The sequence below is a fragment of the Silurus aristotelis genome, assembly GCF_946808225.1.
Source record: "Silurus aristotelis genome assembly, chromosome: 27".
Lineage (NCBI taxonomy): Eukaryota > Metazoa > Chordata > Actinopteri > Siluriformes > Siluridae > Silurus > Silurus aristotelis.
In genome coordinates this window covers 14,213,810-14,236,309 of record NC_139600.1, presented here as the reverse complement: position 1 = coordinate 14,236,309, position 22,500 = coordinate 14,213,810, and the positions used below count along the sequence as shown (strand labels likewise).

Below are 22,500 nucleotides of genomic sequence, written 5' to 3'. Positions count from 1 at the left end.
ACTATCAAAGTTATAAGCAACATTTTCTCTCTACTTAACTACATTTATCATTTAATATATGTACCTTTTACTCCACTATATATTAATTGTCATTTGGTTCTTCTTTTTTGTGACATGATACTGAAATTGTATTTGTCAATTAAAAAAGACTTAGAAAAATTGCTTTACTACTTTTATTTTTTGACCACTTGTTTGGTCTGTGTTCCAATTGGGCGTGTTGATGTTGTTGTGTTGATGGTTAAAGCAGTGTTAAAGTGGACAATTTGATTAGTAAATTTAGGAAATAAAACCTCACAAATTAACTGTTTTTGGCTTTTCACTAATGTGTGTATTGGTTTTCAGAATCTTTTTCAGTGTACTTTCAATACGAGTCAAATTCTCAAGTCCCCTTCGAATCAGATATTTGAAGGCTTTTGGAACCATATTGGAATTAGTGAGTTTGAACTTGTAATGGAGTTTTGCAGTAAATTATTTTAACTTTTAAGATTTTCAGGTTTTCTTTACACCTCTGGTTGTATTGCAGAGAAAAAGCAAAATCCTGTATATTAATTAAGTGACACATTTTTAAATGATTTTTAAATGATAATAGAAACTTGTATCCATACTATAGTCAGCACCAACCCCAGGTGACCATTAGAATCAAGAATCTGACCATTTTTAAAGTAACAGAAAAAATCAGGTAAATGTCCATAGTCTAGTGAAATTTTTTTTACACCAGCATTAGTGTGTTATAGTTATTAATCTGGCAACCCTGAATTTACATAACCACTCCTTTAGAGTAACATGTTAAAGTGGACTGAAAACACAAACTTTTACCTTATGAGTGTTAATCCAAGAGGAATGGTACTTTTATATGTGAGTGATTTGTCATTTTTTTTGGGAGGAGAACAATGTTTTCCTCACACATTTCACCTCAAACCGTGGCCCTGAATGCAATTTAAAATCCTTTATAACAGATGCCTGGGAAAAATCCCCACGGCAGGCCATTTTCTGACAAGAGACAAGCTGGAATAATTTATTGCAGTTGTTCTTGAGGTTCTAACTATAAGGCGCTATGTTGTAAAGAGTACCAATATGGTTTGGCACGTGACAGAGCAGGCTTACCTAATGGTTTTAAATTGCAATTAAACACACACGCACCATCACAACTTACCTTCACATCGTCCACTTTCATCCTTGTCCCTTTCTTTCCTACAAAGATGTCATCGATGTCCACCAGGATGTACCGTTCCAATGATCGTGACAGCTTCTTGCCTGTGAGGTATGCGATGGCGTCTACCAGTATGAGACGATGAAGCCAGTAGCCCAGGCCTTGCCCAAAGAGCACCCTCTGAACCCCATCATAGAGTCCCAAGTCCTGAACCACAGTAGCCTGGAGGCCACTTAACATTCTTCCATTGACTTCATCTGGACTAAGGCGTGATCGTGCAAGTAGCACTGGCTCATATGTGGAGTGGTTGGATTGGAACACGGTCCAGTCCTCACCTGGGAGTGGTCCTCGATCCACTTCTGCTCGGGTGATATAAAGCAGCGGCGAGCGGGGATTAACGCAGCAGTCACACAAGGGTACATTGGTTTGTAGGGTTAGAGGGAAGCCCTTGAGGTGCATGCTTGGCTGCGAGTTCTCACTAGCACGGTGAAAGGCGATAAGCCCGACGCTGTATTCTACGCAATACTTGTCCAGAAGGTCACGGTTCCACGTGTCCATACCCACATACTTGAGCACATTCTCATAGATGACCAAAGCATATCGCCCGCGGCCCTTATGGGTCAGCGGAGGGATGTCCCCTTTTCCTGGTGCGATCTCAGCCTGATAGCGAAACTGGTTGGATTCTAGGATAGCAATGATGTCCTGCCCCAGCTGGGAGTACTGGCTTTCCACAAACACCAATACTACTGGGTCTTTTCTTGACGGGTCCATGGGTTTAGGCATCCGCAGCTCAGCAGGTCTGAAAGGAAGCACCCGGAGTTCGGCACAGTCGGGGCCAACGCCATGGTCCGTCAGATCCAACACCTGCGCAGAGCCATTGTACAGATAGTAGGCAGAGACTATGACACTGACCATGCAGAAGGTGGCGAGGAGGATAACCAGCCTCCTCAAATTCCTCCGCAGCTTCACAGCCAGATTCATGGCAAACGGAGTACATGTGTGGGGGAAAGTCGTGGGTAGTTTAGTAACCTAGGTTAAAGAAAAGCATTTGCGGAGTGGCCAGCATCGTGGCTATGTTACCATCGCACAGTATATGCTAGCAAATTCGACTTTTTACTAAGATGCTCCACAGATTGGGTTCAAGATGCCTAAATCATTTTGATTAGTAAGATGGCATTCCATCCATGATCCCAAAATTCCTGTGGTAAATTCTTGCAACCTGTTAAAAACAAAGAGAAAACAAAAGGCACATCAGCTGTCATTTTACAAACGACCACTTTAGACTCATGTCTGTAAAGGATTGTACATTTCTTCTCCATTGGGTGCGCTTCAAGGGGAGATAACGGTCCTCTAAAGGGACAAACTGGCCACCCAGAATCCAGGTTGTTTTCAATCGACACTCCAACAGCTTTTTACCAACTTTTCCCGAGGAGACACGTGATTGGTGAGGTGAATAGGGAGGGAGGGGAACGCGAGGCAGTAAGAGCTCAAGGCTGGTTTGCGAGGAGAAGCAACCATCACCTAGCCACCCACACACACACCCAATGGAACACACAGAATTATATCTAGATCCACAGAAACATCTCAAGGCAGTATTCATCTACTGAACATCGCAACAAAATAAAGCATGAATTACCTACTAATTCTTACTTACTAATGTAAATAAGAAATGGTTTTCTTTTATTCTGGGCAACTCTGATACTTGTGATCGCAAACAGAAAATATTTCCAATACAGGAGAAGCTCATTTGTTCGTGGCTGTCTGTTTTTTTAATTTTTTTTTTATGAATGAGCAATAAGTACTTCACTGCACTATAACCAATCTCTGCAATGCCTAATTCCATTACCATACATAAAACATAGCCGCGTTTACCGGCATCTGCTGAAGCAAGCGCACATTAGATGTAACGATTCTCTGGTTCGGTGAAGTTCGAGCAATCGTGTCCTTTTTGTTTGAGTTTGGATAGAAAACTTTTTGCAGCCGATCCTAATTTAAACCATTTCTAAATTCAGGAACAAATTTGTCTTATTATTATTATTATTTAGGGGCATGGATGTATAAATGGAAACATCTACATTTTACCTCCATGAAGATGTTGAGGTTTTCATTGGGAGTGACGACGATGGACAGAATTAGAAATGAGTTTATTAGAGGGACAGCGCATGTAGGACGTTTTGGAGACAAGGTGAGGGAGGTGAGATTGAGATGATTTGGACATGTGCAGAGGAGGGACATGGGGTATATCAGTAGGAGAATGCTGAGGATGGAGCCACCAGGAAGGAGGAAAAGAGGAAGATCAAGGAGGAGGTTTATGGGTGTGGTGAAGGAAGACATGAAGGTAGTTGGGGTGAAAGAGGCAGATGTATAGGACAGGGGGTATGGACACGGATGATCCGCTGTGGCGCCCCCTAATGGGAGAAGCCGAAAGAAGAAGATCTGCATTTCACCTCCAAGGTTGAGGGTTCAAATCCTGTCTATCCTTGTATTATCATGAATCATCATCATTGCACATGTGTCCAGGTTGTCCCACAGGTTGTCCTTCAGGGTGTGCTTCAGGCTAGTCCCTTGAGGGGATGTGATCTCAGACAACCTGCTTGCATCCGATTTAAGCATGTACCAAAAACAATGTAAAAGCTCAGATAAAGTGATTACACCGCCATGCTGGGTTTATACTGAACCATGAAAACATGAAGTTTTTGCATGTGGGCAGTTTGGGTACACCCAGAAATGCCCCAAAGGAAATGATGAACTGAAGATTATTATTTTTTTGGATAAAATTTTTATTTTTTTTAAACAAGTTCTCCTTCTTTTTGCTGTCTTCCTACACGTGTGTGCATCTTTCTAAAGGCTCATTCCAGTGGAACGCCTGTCCAGTTGAGCGCGTCTGGGAGCGCACGCGATACTTTCCAAATAAACCCCCCCTCCCCCAAAGCAGATCTCTCACCGCCAGGCGGCGCACGCTTCTGAACCCACGCACCCTTTGTGGCTTCAATGAACCTTTCATTTAATCGGTGGTTAATTAAGAACCATTCGCGAATGACCGGAATCTCAAATCCAACCAACATGTTGAATAACACACACGCAAGCGCGCGCATGCCTAATCAGAGCGCACGAGCGTGCATGGAGAGTTTTGATGGAGAGTGTGCCCAGCTGAACTTCGTGCACATGTCGTCTGGGTTTTAGAGCGCGCGCACAAACACAGCAAGAAATATTGCACGCATTTCTAGGAATGAAAAAAGTTGGATTTTTTTCCTCAATGCAAAAAAAGCGATCATTTAATAAACGGGTGCGCTCGCGTGCAGTAAATCAATCAGCCAAGCGCATCATTATAAAAAATAAAAAATCCAGTGGAGATGATCATGATAAAAAAAACTACGCAAGTACAATACGCTGCTTCTTTTTGTTTTGGAGCGCGCGGGCTTCTTTTCGATCCCCCTGCAGCGTGGCATTCCGACACACATCCAATCCACAAAACCAGGTCCAAGCTCGAGATGAGTGCGAGGATTGAAGTTGCGCGTGGAAAGGTAGAAACAAATAACAAAGTGATGCGCTCTGGAGGACGCGTGAGATCAGACCTACCTCAAGCCGAGGAAGAGGTTCTTCCGTTAGGTGAGACGAGGCTGCTGAGCCGTGTTTCGAGCTCGAGCTCATCTCCTCCTTCCGCTGCTGATCCGGAGGCAGCCATCCGGAATGATGCAGCCACCTATTCAACTCCCTCTGTGTGTGTGTGTGTGTGTGCGCGCGAGAGAGAGAGAGAGAGAGAGAGAGAGAGAGATGACGACGCTGCGTCGCTCAGGGAACGCCGCCACTGCCGCTTCTCCTACTGACTTTAACACAGGCAGGCGCACTCACCCACCGGCCGGCGTTTGCGCGTGCGTGCGCGTGTTTGTGTGTTTGTGTGTGTGTGTGTGTGTGTGTGTGTGTGTGTGAGCATCTGCGTGTGATGCTCTTCGTGAGACCGACATCGCATCCGATAACCGGATCCCTTTGTTGTACGGGTTACTGAATGACCGGCTCGTGATGGTGCCGAAACGGAAACACTTCATCCACATCGTTTAACTTTATACAGTTCTATAATGTTCTATTTCTAGCTCCTAGTTTTGCAACTCCTACAAGGCTATTTTAACACCTGCAGTACAAATTTAACCCCTACAATACCATATACACCCCATACAGTACCATATAAACACCTTCAATACCATACACACCCCATACAGTACCATATAAACACCTTCAATACCATAAACACCCCATACAGTACCATATAAACACCTTCAATACCATATACACCCCATACAGTACCATATAAACACCTTCAATACCATAAACACCCCATACAGTACCATATAAACACCTTCAATACCATATACACCCCATACAGTACCATATTAACACCTTCAATACCATAAACAAACCATACAGTACCATATAAACACCTTCAATACCATATACACCCCATACAGTACCATATAAACACCTTCAATACCATAAACACCCCATACAGTACCATATAAACACCTTCAATACCATATACACCCCTATACAGTACCATACAAACACCCTAAATACCATATACACCCCATACAGTACCATATAAACACCTTCAATACCATATACACCCCATACAGTACCATATAAACACCGTCAATACCATATACACCCCATACAGTACCATATTAACACCTTAAATACCATAAACACCCCATACAGTACCATATAAACACCTTCAATACCATATACATCACATACAGTACCATATAAACACCTTCAATACCATAAACACCCCATACAGTACCATATAAACACCTTCAATACCATATACACCCCATACAGTACCATATAAACACCTTCAATACCATAAACACCCCATACAGTACCATATAAACACCGTCAATACCATATACACCCCATACAGTACCATATTAACACCTTAAATACCATAAACACCCCATACAGTACCATATAAACACCTTCAATACCATATACATCACATACAGTACCATATAAACACCTTCAATACCATAAACACCCTATACAGTACCATATAAACACCTTCAATACCATATACACCCCATACAGTACCATATTAAAACCTTCAATACCATATACACCCCATACAGTACCATATTAACACCTTCAATACCATAAACACCCCATACAGTACCATATAAACACCTTCAATACCATAAACACCCCATACAGTACCATATAAACACCTTCAATACCATATACACCCCATACAGTACTATAAAAACACCTACAATACCATATACACCACATACAGTACCATATAAACACCTTCAATACCATATACACCACATACAGTACCATATTAACACCTTCAATACCATATACACCCCATACAGTACCATATAAACACCTTCAATACCATAAACACCCCATACAGTACCATATAAACACCTTCAATACCATATACACCCCTATACAGTACCATACAAACACCCTAAATACCATATACACCCCATACAGTACCATATAAACACCTTCAATACCATATACACCCCATACAGTACCATATAAACACCGTCAATACCATATACACCCCATACAGTACCATATTAACACCTTAAATACCATAAACACCCCATACAGTACCATATAAACACCTTCAATACCATATACATCACATACAGTACCATATAAACACCTTCAATACCATAAACACCCTATACAGTACCATATAAACACCTTCAATACCATAAACACCCCATACAGTACCATATAAACACCTTCAATACCATATACACCCCATATAGTACTATAAAAACACCTACAATACCATATACACCACATACAGTACCATATAAACACCTTCAATACCATATACACCACATACAGTACCATATTAACACCTTCAATACCATATACACCCCATACAGTACCATATAAACACCTTCAATACCATAAACACCCCATACAGTACCATATAAACACCTTCAATACCATATACACCCCATACAGTACCATATTAACACCTTCAATACCATAAACACCCCATACAGTACCATATAAACACCTTCAATACCATATACACCCCATACAGTACCATATAAACACCTTCAATACCATAAACACCCCATACAGTACCATATAAACACCTTCAATACCATATACACCCCTATACAGTACCATATAAACACCTTCAATACCATATACACCCCATACAGTACCATATAAACACCTTCAATACCATATACACCCCATACAGTACCATATAAACACCGTCAATACCATATACACCCCATACAGTACCATATTAACACCTTAAATACCATAAACACCCCATACCGTACCATATAAACACCTTCAATACCATATACATCACATACAGTACCATATAAACACCTTCAATACCATAAACACCCTATACAGTACCATATAAACACCTTCAATACCATATACACCCCATACAGTACCATATAAACACCTTCAATACCATATACACCCCATACAGTACCATATAAACACCGTCAATACCATATACACCCCATACAGTACCATATTAACACCTTAAATACCATAAACACCCCATACAGTACCATATAAACACCTTCAATACCATATACATCACATACAGTACTATATAAACACCTTCAATACCATAAACACCCTATACAGTACCATATAAACACCTTCAATACCATATACACCCCATACAGTACCATATTAACACCTTCAATACCATATACACCACATACAGTACCATATAAACACCTACAATACCATATACACCCCATACAGTACCATATTAACACCTTCAATACCATATACACCCCATACAGTACCATATTAACACCTTCAATACCATAAACACCCCATACAGTACCATATAAACACCTTTAATACCATAAACACCCTATACAGTACCATATAAACACCTTCAATACCATATACACCCCATACAGTACCATAAAAACACCTACAATACCATATACACCACATACAGTACCATATTAACACCTTCAATACCATAAACACCCCATACAGTACCATATAAACACCTTCAATACCATAAACACCCCATACAGTACCATATAAACACCTTCAATACCATATACACCACATACAGTACCATATAAACACCTTCAATACCATATACACCAAATACAGTACCATATAAACACCTACAATACCATATACACCCCATACAGTACCATATAAACACCTTCAATACCATACACACCCCATACAGTACCATATAAACACCTTCAATACCATAAACACCCCATACAGTACCATATAAACACCTTCAATACCATATACACCCCATACAGTACCATATAAACACCTTCAATACCATAAACACCCCATACAGTACCATATAAACACCTTCAATACCATATACACCCCATACAGTACCATATTAACACCTTCAATACCATAAACAAACCATACAGTACCATATAAACACCTTCAATACCATATACACCCCATACAGTACCATATAAACAACTTCAATACCATAAACACCCCATACAGTACCATATAAACACCTTCAATACCATATACACCCCTATACAGTACCATACAAACACCCTAAATACCATATACACCCCATACAGTACCATATAAACACCTTCAATACCATATACACCCCATACAGTACCATATAAACACCGTCAATACCATATACACCCCATACAGTACCATATTAACACCTTAAATACCATAAACACCCCATACAGTACCATATAAACACCTTCAATACCATATACATCACATACAGTACCATATAAACACCTTCAATACCATAAACACCCCAAACAGTACCATATAAACACCTTCAATACCATATACACCCCATACAGTACCATATAAACACCTTCAATACCATAAACACCCCATACAGTACCATATAAACACCGTCAATACCATATACACCCCATACAGTACCATATTAACACCTTAAATACCATAAACACCCCATACAGTACCATATAAACACCTTCAATACCATATACATCACATACAGTACCATATAAACACCTTCAATACCATAAACACCCTATACAGTACCATATAAACACCTTCAATACCATATACACCCCATACAGTACCATATTAACACCTTCAATACCATATACACCACATACAGTACCATATAAACACCTACAATACCATATACACCCCATACAGTACCATATTAAAACCTTCAATACCATATACACCCCATACAGTACCATATTAACACCTTCAATACCATAAACACCCCATACAGTACAATATAAACACCTTCAATACCATAAACACCCCATACAGTACCATATAAACACCTTCAATACCATATACACCCCATACAGTACTATAAAAACACCTACAATACCATATACACCACATACAGTACCATATAAACACCTTCAATACCATATACACCACATACAGTACCATATTAACACCTTCAATACCATATACACCCCATACAGTACCATATAAACACCTTCAATACCATAAACACCCCATACAGTACCATATAAACACCTTCAATACCATATACACCCCTATACAGTACCATACAAACACCCTAAATACCATATACACCCCATACAGTACCATATAAACACCTTCAATACCATATACACCCCATACAGTACCATATAAACACCGTCAATACCATATACACCCCATACAGTACCATATTAACACCTTAAATACCATAAACACCCCATACAGTACCATATAAACACCTTCAATACCATATACATCACATACAGTACCATATAAACACCTTCAATACCATAAACACCCTATACAGTACCATATAAACACCTTCAATACCATAAACACCCCATACAGTACCATATAAACACCTTCAATACCATATACACCCCATACAGTACTATAAAAACACCTACAATACCATATACACCACATACAGTACCATATAAACACCTTCAATACCATATACACCACATACAGTACCATATTAACACCTTCAATACCATATACACCCCATACAGTACCATATAAACACCTTCAATACCATAAACACCCCATACAGTACCATATAAACACCTTCAATACCATATACACCCCATACAGTACCATATTAACACCTTCAATACCATAAACACCCCATACAGTACCATATAAACACCTTCAATACCATATACACCCCATACAGTACCATATAAACACCTTCAATACCATAAACACCCCATACAGTACCATATAAACACCTTCAATACCATATACACCCCTATACAGTACCATATAAACACCTTCAATACCATATACACCCCATACAGTACCATATAAACACCTTCAATACCATATACACCCCATACAGTACCATATAAACACCGTCAATACCATATACACCCCATACAGTACCATATTAACACCTTTAATACCATAAACACCCCATACAGTACCATATAAACACCTTCAATACCATATACATCACATACAGTACCATATAAACACCTTCAATACCATAAACACCCTATACAGTACCATATAAACACCTTCAATACCATATACACCCCATACAGTACCATATAAACACCTTCAATACCATATACACCCCATACAGTACCATATAAACACCGTCAATACCATATACACCCCATACAGTACCATATTAACACCTTAAATACCATAAACACCCCATACAGTACCATATAAACACCTTCAATACCATATACATCACATACAGTACTATATAAACACCTTCAATACCATAAACACCCTATACAGTACCATATAAACACCTTCAATACCATATACACCCCATACAGTACCATATTAACACCTTCAATACCATATACACCACATACAGTACCATATAAACACCTACAATACCATATACACCCCATACAGTACCATATTAACACCTTCAATACCATATACACCCCATACAGTACCATATTAACACCTTCAATACCATAAACACCCCATACAGTACCATATAAACACCTTTAATACCATAAACACCCTATACAGTACCATATAAACACCTTCAATACCATATACACCCCATACAGTACCATAAAAACACCTACAATACCATATACACCACATACAGTACCATATTAACACCTTCAATACCATAAACACCCCATACAGTACCATATAAACACCTTCAATACCATAAACACCCCATACAGTACCATATAAACACCTTCAATACCATAAACACCCCATACAGTACCATATAAACACCTTCAATACCATATACACCACATACAGTACCATATAAACACCTTCAATACCATATACACCAAATACAGTACCATATAAACACCTACAATACCATATACACCCCATACAGTACCATATAAACACCTTCAATACCATATACATCACATACAGTACCATATTAACACCTTCAATACCATATACACCCCATACAGTACCATATTAACACCTTCAATACCATATACACCCCATACAGTACCATATTAACACCTTCAATACCATAAACACCCCATACAGTACCATATAAACACCTACAATACCATAAACACCCCATACAGTACCATATAAACACCTTCAATACCATAAACACCCCATACAGTACCATATAAACACCTTCAATACCATATACACCCCATACAGTACCATATAAACACCTTCAATACCATATACACCACATACAGTACCATATAAACACCTACAATACCATATACACCCCATACAGTACCATATAAACACCTACGATACCATAAACGCCCCATACAGTACCATATAAACACCTACGATACCATATACACACCATACAGTACCATATAAACACCTTCGATACCATATACACCCCATACAGTACCATATAAACACCTTTAATACCACATACAAGGGTTTTTAAACCAACAGTACCATATCATCCCCTACAGTAACATATTAACACCTACAATAGTAATTTAACCCCAACAGTACCATATTGACACCTACAATAGTGCATCAACCCCTACAGGTATGTATTAACCCCTACAGTACCAAATCAACCTCTGCAGTACCATATGAACACCTACAATTGTGCATCAACCCACATAGTACCATATTAACACCTACAATTGTGCATCAACCCACACAGTACCATATTAACACCTACAATAATGCATTAACCCCTATAGTACCATATTAACCCTTACAGTACCATATTAACCCCTACACTACCATATAGACCCCTACAGTATCATTTAAAAAGTACAAGGCTGTTTTCTCCCTGACAGTATCATATTAACACCTACAAGAGTGTATTAAACCCTACTGTACCAAATCAACCTCTGCAGTACCATATTAACACCTACAAGAGTGTATTATCCCCTACAGTACCATTTCAACCCCCCACAGTACCATATTAACACCTACAAGAGTGTATTATCCCCTACAGTACCATATTAACCCCTACAGTACCATATTAACTCTTACAGTACCATATTAAAACTTACACAGCTGTTTTCTCCCTGACAGAATCACATTAACACCTACAAGAGTGTATTACCTCTACAGTACCATATTAACACTTACAGTACCATATTAACACCTACAAGGGTGTATTAACCCCTGCAGTACCATATTACACCTACAATAATGCATTAACCCCTACAGTACCATATCAACCCCTACAGTACCATATTAACACCAATAAAAGTGTATTAAACCACCATAACACCTACAGTACCATAACCCATACAGTACCATATTAACCCCTTCAAATCTGCATTAATTCCCATTGTTGCATTAATACATACAGGATTTCATTAACACCTGAGGTGTTTGATGAACTCCTACAGAGTATCTTTAAACCCTATAAGGTTAAATGAACACTTTCTCGTACAGTCCCACATCAAAGTGCCACAGCAACCTCAATAGTCCCTTATCAACATCTGCATCTTCTATTTTTACACCTACAGTCCCACATCATTCCTCACAGTCCCACATTAGTATTAACTCCTAATATTAGTTCTCTTCATTAATTATTAATATTGAAAGTAATTTAATAATTAAAACATCAACAAACATTAGCAGACCGAGGTTCCAGACCCTCCCCAGGATCTGCCCTCTCTGCTTTCCTTTCGTTCATTACTCTTGTGTGTATGTATGCCAGTGGTTCACAGTACTGCAGAACATTCTCACCTCACGTGACGAAAACACTCACAGTGGGACACTCGGTCTGTCGACTGTGATTAAACACAACTCCTTCAAACATTGATCTTTGCAATGCTCCAAACAAACAGCGCAAGTCGGCCCGCGACGTTGTTACGATTTAGTAAGTAATCTTAAAGTACCAAAGTAGGCATAAAAAACAGTCCTGCATGCAAATATGATGCTTCTGCCCATAATCTTGCATATTTAAATTTCTTTTTCTTAAAAAATATCATGTAACTAAGTCAATCCCTTTTGTCCCACAGCAGCAGCAGCAGCAGCAGCAGCAGCGTATGACTGTTGTGTCTATTCGAATGGGGCTCCATGTTGCAAACTGATTAAAAGAAATGCCAATAGAAGAGTAATCGAAAATCCAGCAGCAAATCAATTCTGTTTTGAGAGAATAAACATAAGAGCAATGGCAATCTAGAAAAAGATACAGTGTTGGATTATTTCTTCCAAATGTTCTGCAGAACTAGCGCTACTGTTAGAATAATGACCAAGGACTACCCACAATCTAGCTACACGGATAGTTGGATCGCGATCAGCATCGCTATTTTACATTATGTTGCGTAGTTTGTGATGGTTGGAGCTCGCCAAGGTAAACACCCAACATTAGATCGACTGGGTATACATTCCATGTTGTCGCAATTCAAACTCGGACAATGCTGCTTTCAAACATGGCCACCATTTACACCACATCCCAAAACCTTCATAATGTTCAAAGACACAGATTTTCAATTATGCACACACTTACCCCCAGTTTTATAGTTTAAAAAAGCTTTGACTCACAACATTGTGAACTACACACTCAGTAGTGCAGTAGTTCCCCATCATTATCAAGCCTTCAGTGTTTCTTACTGTTTTTGAACTTCTTCAATCTACATTGTTTGATTCTGGCCTGCTTTCGTTTTTGTCCTGTTTGTGGATCACCCTGACCTTTTGGTTGTTTTTGGATTTTGAACTTGCATTGAACTGTCCCATCCCTGCATCTACATGCGCCGCTCTCCTCATTTACATGTCCTGAATGAATAATCAGGATTCTCACTGATTCTGGGAAGCCTTTTTACACATGTGAAGGTCAAGCCAAGGAGTTTTAAAAGCGGGAAGAGAATCTGGAAAACCGTTTTGTAAAATACATTTAAAACAAATTAGTTTCCATCAGGTCTGATCACCAAGGCCTGGAAGAAATTAGACACGGTGGTTGGAAATCTCAGCTTTAGGATATAGCACACCAACGAAAGTCGCCAATAAATTAGGACAAAGTTTAAACGGTGCTCTCACTGGTTCTTACTGAAACCAGTCTAGTGCTTTAGGACTTCCTTCTTTTAAATAAAGTCTATCTATCTATTAAATGTATCTTTAGTATGTAAAATAATATCTGATTTCCTTTACATCTTACACATCTCTTTTACATCCTGCCTCTCATATTAGACATTTACAAGGTTAAGGAGGTTCTAATGATTGTTCTTTTTATCATAAATGTCATTTTTAATCTTTAATTGTGTGACAGCATTGTAGTAATCGAAAGCCAATAAATGCTCGGTTTCATTCTCTGATTATCCGAGTCAGCATGTTTACAAAAAAAGTCAGATTAGCAAGACTACTTAGCTGGTTTCATTAATGCAGGGATTAGTTTGTTTCTGGGTATCTTGAATAGCTGAGGTAAATGTGTAAAAAAAAGACATATATATATATATATATATATATATATATATATATATATATATATATATATATATGAAGAAAATATTTACAGATACATCATTTACATAATCAAACACATTTTATTATTACACAAAAAAAAATCCTGAGTAAATACAAAATACATTTTTGAATTGATGATTTTTTTTTATTAAGGGGAGTAAAACATGTGCCAAATCAAACATGCGGAGGATCCGCTGTGGCGACCCCTAACGGGAGAAGCCGAAAAGAAAGAAAGAAAGAAAAGCCGTCCAAACCTGCCTGTCTTTATGTAAAAAAGTAATTGCGTCCCATTACATCAGCCGTAAAGCCAACACCAACATTTCCTAAAAATGACATCATGCCAACAGAGGTGGTATTGTGATGGTCTGGGGTCTGTTTTCCTGAAGCATCATCTCGAGCCATCAGTTCATGACCTCAAGCTCAAGTGCACTTGGGTTATGCAGCAGGACAATAATCTGAAACACAGCAGCAATCAACTCTGAATGGCTTAAAAAAAAAAAGGGATGAAAGTTTTGGAGTGGCCTAGTCAAAGGCCGAGCTTAAATCTATTTGAGATGCTGTTGCATGATCTTAAACAGGCCGTTAATGATTGAAAACCCTCCAATGTTGCTGAATTAAATCATTCTGCAAAGAAGAACGGGTAAAAATGTATCCACAGCGATGTGAAAGATTCCTGGTCAGTTATCACAAACTCTGGATTGCAGTTGTTACGAAGGGTGGCACAAACAGTTAATAGGTTTTGGGGGCAATTAGTATTTCACCTTGGGTCACTGAAGTTTGGACAGATTTTTTATTTAATAAATGAAATAATTTAAAAACTGTATTTTGTATTTCCTCATGTTATCTTTGTGTAATATATAAATAGTATATTGTATTACATTTCCTGTTTTAGTTTTATTTTGGTATATAAATTACAAGTAGTTGCATTTTCATATCTGTTTCATATCTATACGTTTATACAAATATTTACACACGATCACCTTTAAAATAGTTCCCTTGCACAGCAATACATCGCTCCCGGTGTTTCTGCCACTTCTAGATCATCATGCACAAGTTGCCAAACCGTTTCGACATTTTCGGGGGTTGAGCTCGCTGAAGGCCCTCGTGATCTTTCGTCGTCTTCCAGTGATGTTCCTCTGCTCTTGAAGCGCATGTGCCGCTCAAAACACCTCGAACGACTCATTGCAGCATCGCCGTATGTCAAACATCTCGCAGATTTGCTCAGTTTCATGCAGAATTTCTCTTTGTTCCAACTTGAAATCGCAGACATGGTAACAGACGAGGTCAGAGCAGCCCTATTTAGCACCATTCATCTCAAAACTGAGTGGATACCACCTCTTTTACACACACACACACACACACACACACACACACACACACACACACACACACACACACACACACACACACAAACACACAGCAAGGTGATGTTTGGTGCTCTTTTTTTCTCTAAAACCTCATGATGAAGCACAAAGTGCACACACACACACACACACACACACACACACACACACACACACACACACACACACGGTTCTTACGCACTGTGTATAACCTTCATTAGCATTGCCTCATTTGAGCCGAATGTGCCGGCTTGGCAAATGTTCAGTTCACTTGTCCTTCTCTTCCTCTCTCGTTCTTCCCGTGATTTTTCTCCATCCTTCGCTCCTCTCCTGACGATCTCTCTCTCTCCCCCTCTCTTTCATACTCTTCCTCCTTTTCTTTTCTTTTCTTTTCTTTTCTTTTCTTTTCTTTTCTTTTCTTTTCTTTTCTGGAGTGCCTAATGGAGCACAAGGGCTTCTAGAATCTCCCAACTTAAATATACATTTCATTCGATTATTTACTACCTATTGTCTTTAAGTATTCAAGAGTTTACAAAGCAAGAGATAAAGAGAGAGAGAGAGAGAGAGAGAGAGAGAGAGAGAGTATGTGTGTGTATGTGTATGTGTGTGTGTGTGACAGGGGGTAGCCTCTGGTGCATTTGTTATTCTAATAGAGACTCCTCAGCTGTCTGTAGAGCCATTGTGTTACACTCCAGTCAACAGTTCAGTTTCTAATCGGCCCAACAATGCTTCTCTCACACTCTCAAAATAAAATCTCTCTCTCTCTCTCTCTCTCTCTCTCTCTCTCTCTCTCTCTCTCTCTCTCTCTCTCTCTCTCTCTCACACACACACACACACACAGACACAATCCTTTTCAGTGCTGCACAACACACTGGGAAAAAGACACCAGAGGATACATGGTGCATGTTTGTAATATTTTAAAACAGGGGCCAAGAAAAAGAGTCCAGCAGTTTCACTGGTCAATAAAAAAATTTAATAATCAGAGTGTAAACCAAACTCAATAACTAGCATGTCTTTTTTTTTAAACACAGTTACCTCAGCTATACAAGCTACCTGAAAACTAAACACAATAATCCCTGCACTAATGATGCCAGCTAAGCAGTTATCTTGCTAATCCGACTTTTTGTCAGCATGCTAGGATAACTAGGAACTAGGATAATCACACACTCAAAACCGAGCACTAGCATGCTAATAATTAAAGGGTAAACAATCAGATGGGATCGCTAGCAAGATTTGAGCTCGGTGCGAGAGAGACTCAGTAAAACATTTCTGAATAAATTCACCACATGAAAGATTTGTTGAATATTCTGCAGTTGCCTCAGTCAAAAGGAAGTTTAAATCTTTTACATTTCCTGAAGGTCATAATTTACTTCGCTTTATTTGGTGTTGTGACTTTTAAAGCATACAAACTCTATTACACAGTTAAAGATTAAAAATGACTTCTATAATAAAAATGTAATCATTAGAACTGCCTTAATGTCTTTGCTAATACATGGATGCTCGTTAATAATTTTTTGTTTTTAATTATTTGTCATTTGTTTAAAAATGTATTTATACCATCACATACTGTAGATTACATGGACAAAAGTATTGGGACAACAGATTTTTAAAGCAATCTGTGCTTTTTTCCCAAAACTGTGACTACAATGTTGAACAACAGTAGGAAATGTTTGTGGGTGCTGTTGCATGACATTTCCCCTCACTTGAACTAGGAGATCCAAACCAGTTCCAGCATGACATAGGCTTCACATAGGTTGAGTGGAAGATCTGCTTTAGAGCTCCAAACCTATTCATCACCTTTGGTATAAGTGTTTAATTCTGACTGCTCCCCAGGCCTCCTCACCTCACCTACATCAGTACCTGACTTTACTAACACCCTTGATGAGCACAAATCTCCACAAAATCTAGTGGAACATCTTCCCAGAAGAGTGGAGGTCATTATAGCAGTAAATAGAAACTAAATGTACAATGGGATGTTAAAAAGCACATAGAATCTTGTGCTCATGTGTCAACACAGTTTTTGTGCATATATTGTATGTATTAAAGAAGCAGTTTGTCGTTTTTTATTTATTTTTTTTATTACTTGACTGCTTTAAACTGAAATCACAAACACTGACAAACCACTGACAATCCACCCACTCTGTTCAAATGTAGAAAACAATGTGAGTTCCCTTTTATGGGAAAAAAAGGTTTGAGATAAACAGCTTTGTTCGGGGACAGAAAGAAAAGTCTTCGGACGACTAAAACTCTGTGGAAATAGTGAGAATGGACTGATACTGAACATATGTAAATGTTGAAACTGAAGCTTTGAAAGATGGACAATATGGTCAGCGTTACAGGATGGAGAGTCATACATTCATATAAAAATGTCGAAAATGTGTCGAAAAAAATTACAAGCTATATATAAAACACACACACAAAAACACACAAAAACACACACACACACACACACACACACACACACACACACACACACACACACACACACACACACCATCCATAATACACATTGATATGGTGATGTGCGTTTATGTATAAGGTTGAATCGAGCATGGCCTGCTCTTACAATGTGTGTGTGTGTGTGTGTGTGTGTGTGTGTGTGTGTGTGTGTGTGTGTGAGAAAAAGAGAAAGAGAGAGAGAGAGAGAGAGAGAGAGAGAGAGAGAGAGAGAGAGAGAGAGAAAGAGAGATTTCTCTGTGTGTAGTCTATTTTTTTCCTTCCCTCTAGTAAGACTCTGCTGGACTCTGAGCTGCATGCTAACTGCTTCGCCTGAGGCACCACAAGCTACTACGACCTTACTCATGCTCACACACACACACACACACACACACACACACACACACACACACACACACACACACACACACACACACACACACACACAAATAGGTTAAACGCTACTGAAGCCAGATAGCTCTCACTCTATTCTGTTTGGCCATGTGTAAAATTTACCATTTGTGTGTGTGTGTGTGTGTGTGTGTGTGTGTGTGTGTGTGTGTGTGTGTGTGTGTGTGTGTGTGTGTGTGTTTGGGACGATATATATATATACATCCTCTACTTTTTGTGAGCTAAGGCCCAAAATAGTATCTGTCCAGGATTGATAAGTTTTTTGTCTGGATTTGGTCTCGTGTTGATGTGTGTTTAGGAGCATCAGCCTGTTGAAAAAAGCAACCATGACAAAACTGTAACTTTATGGCAGAGGTAGTTTACTGATCTCCTTGTAATATCAGGAGTCTGGAACTAGCTAGAACCAGTCTGGGAATTAGATTATTATTTATTTTTTACTTTCTGTATTACCATGATTTTCATTTTCATGTTGTTTTCTGTGCTTGTCTTGTGTTAGGATTAAGCCAGCCAGCTAACTGTGATGCTACATTTTACGCCATATAAAAAAATTTAAATCAATCAACCTGTTCCATATAGTTAGTGCTCTATATAGATGCTATATCTAGATGCTATAGACAATTTATCCCCGACTGCAACTGAAAGCATTTTTTTGACAAAACAATATAAAAACAGAATGCAATGATTTGCAAAACTCATCAACTCATCTTCAAAGAAAACATTGAATGTTTAAACCGAAGAAATGTACGCTATTCAGGAAAATATAGGGTCATATTTTAATTTGATAGCTCTAACACAACAACAAAAAGTTGCGACTATTGCTTCTATCACAACAGCATGGATTCATAGAGTCCAGGTGCTGAACTGAGCGTTCTGCAACCCAGATCTTTCACCACATGAAAATATTTTGTGCAACATGAAAAAAAAAATACAAAAAAGAAGACCCAGGACCGTTGGGCAGCTAGAATTCTTTTATTAGACACAACATTTCTTGGACAAAACCTCTGCAACTGGTTTTCTCAGTTCCTAAGTGTATAAAGACATCTGGAAACTGTTGTTAAAAGTAGATGGAATGCTATCGCCCATACCAAATTCAGACTTCCTCAATTTTAACATTTGATACGTTTTCTATGTTCTACTGTGAATTAAATTTGGGTTTTTAAAATTAGCAAATCATCGCATTCTGTTTGTAATTGACATTTTTTTTTACATTTACAGCTTTTTAGTAATTACAGTAGTATAATGGTGCTAGTAAAGTATAACAGCAGAGTGAACTACATTTACGTGTGTGTATGTGTGTGTGTGTGTGTGTGTGTGTGTGTTGTATGCATAATTATTTAGATGTATAGGAGAAAAAGAAAGTGTAATTTGAGGAGCTCTTGTGTGATAAAAACACATTGTGGTGCACCTGAGCATGATTTCCGTTAACATTTACGGGAATCGTGGCATGGCTCTATTGCACTGGAACCCAGACCACCTCTTACAGGTAGCCTTGGGTTTGGTAGCACATTTGCAAGCTTCCCGCTTTACATGACAGCTTTCATGTTACTCATGTTTCCATCTAAAGCGTTCTCTGTTTCGGTCTAAACTGGCAACATCAAAGCCTGCCAAGAAATCTCGCCTGTATTGTTCATTATTACCCGGGGGTTTTTGCTGGTTGCAAAAGTTCTCCCAAAATGACTCTAAAATGCCTCTGATGAACTCTAACCCCTATCCTTAGACGTTTTATTTTTTCCAAAAACAAATGCACTGCTGTCCTCCTTCAACCAGTTTACATTACAACATGTTTAAAATGCTCTAGAGTTAAGAGAAAAAGTAGAAAGTCTGCATTGTAGAAAGTCTATATATCTTTAAGTCTATAGTCCTGACTCACTTCATCCTTTTATCGAGTTGTCTATCAGGCCTCGATCGAGACAGTAAATTATTGGACTGGCCCTGAAGATGTCAAGGTGCTAAAAAAACAATATTGGGACCCAGGATGTAATCCAGCACTTTTCTCTTCACTTCTCTCCACTGACCTGCAGTTCATCTGAGGATGGAGTTTCAAGTTTGATCATTTTTAAAACCCCAGCCCTCAATGGGCCACTGCTACGCCTTATATTGTCAATTTGCTCGGTCCTCACAATTTATTTTAGACCTCGGAGGCGCTTGGAGTTCCGTTACCTTCCATTGCTTATTTCTATTGTTCACCTTCTCCAACTTTAAACTGACCTACATTTATTTTATCCAAAAAAAAAACACGTGTTCATACAGGTCACTAATAATAATAATAACTCCTGTATTATTGGTGTACATGTCTCTTAGCACTGTGCGCTGCTTCAACCTAGAAGATAGCTCTTTTCAGAAAAAAGAAATCCCATATTTCCTATTTATTCCGCTGGTTATAATGCAAATCACGCCTTGTGTAGGAAATTGTGAATCACGAGATGTTGTGTAATTTCGCTTATAAAGCTGAAGAGCACAAAATTAATGAGCTAATATTGAATTCCAGGCAACCAGGAACCAGGTATTAGTTTAAATATGATCGAATGAAAGTGTCCTTAAAACAAACAAACCAATGAACAAACAAACAAACAAACAAACAAACAAAGTTTTGACAACACTTTCTCAAAAATATGTTGGAAAGGATATAAATGATACTATTATTTATCATTATATTTTTAATATTATCATTATTTTCATTATTATCATTATTATCATCATCACCACCACCGCTCCCTTGAATTCACATATTTAGTCAATCAGAAGCATCTGTTCTGTTTAATTTTAATTAAAAGTTATATATAAATAATAATAATAGTTCATGCTTTGAAACTGATAAAATGTTTAGAATATTCTTAAAATGATTGCTGCCTATTTTTTGTTGGCAAAACGTATATATTGAAACAAAAGTTAAATATTTCAGAAAATAAAATAAAATCCACAACAGCATTTTTTGAATGTTAATATTTAATTTGTTATTCAATTAAATTGGCAATTACATTACATTTTTATTCATCGAGTTAATTCATTAAAATACATTTAAAAAAAAATTATAATTTACTAATTTACCTTGATTTACTAATTTAATTTGAAATAACGATTATGATAATACCAACCATAATAGTAAGAATTTCTTTTATTATTTGTTTGATATTTTGATATTTTGTTTGATATTTACAGTTGAACTGTAAATTGAAAATAAAGCAGTTTCATTAGCATTGAGTCGATATTTTTAACCGGTGATTCTCATCCAGTCAAAAAGGTCAAACAAATCATCTCACTTGGGCATCTGAGTTACATCATTTACAGTAAAGCACGGTGGTGGTGGTGTAATTATGAGCATTACTCTCTGTTTCTCGGTTGCTT

At 38.2% G+C, this 22,500-nt stretch overlaps 1 protein-coding gene across 1 annotated transcript in view; it reads right to left on the bottom strand.

The window, feature by feature from the left end:
* Window positions 1–4,946, bottom strand: part of ndst3 (N-deacetylase/N-sulfotransferase (heparan glucosaminyl) 3) — a 75,889-nt gene extending 70,943 nt beyond the window's left edge. The window contains exons 1-2 of the mRNA XM_083532817.1: window positions 4,730–4,946; window positions 1,154–2,369 (exon numbers count right to left, since the gene is read on the bottom strand). Of these exons, the coding sequence (XP_083388943.1) occupies window positions 1,154–2,131 (978 nt within the window). The 5' untranslated portion in view covers window positions 2,132–2,369; window positions 4,730–4,946. The remainder of the gene's footprint in view (window positions 1–1,153; window positions 2,370–4,729) is intronic.
* Window positions 4,947–22,500: the final 17,554 nt, after the last annotated feature.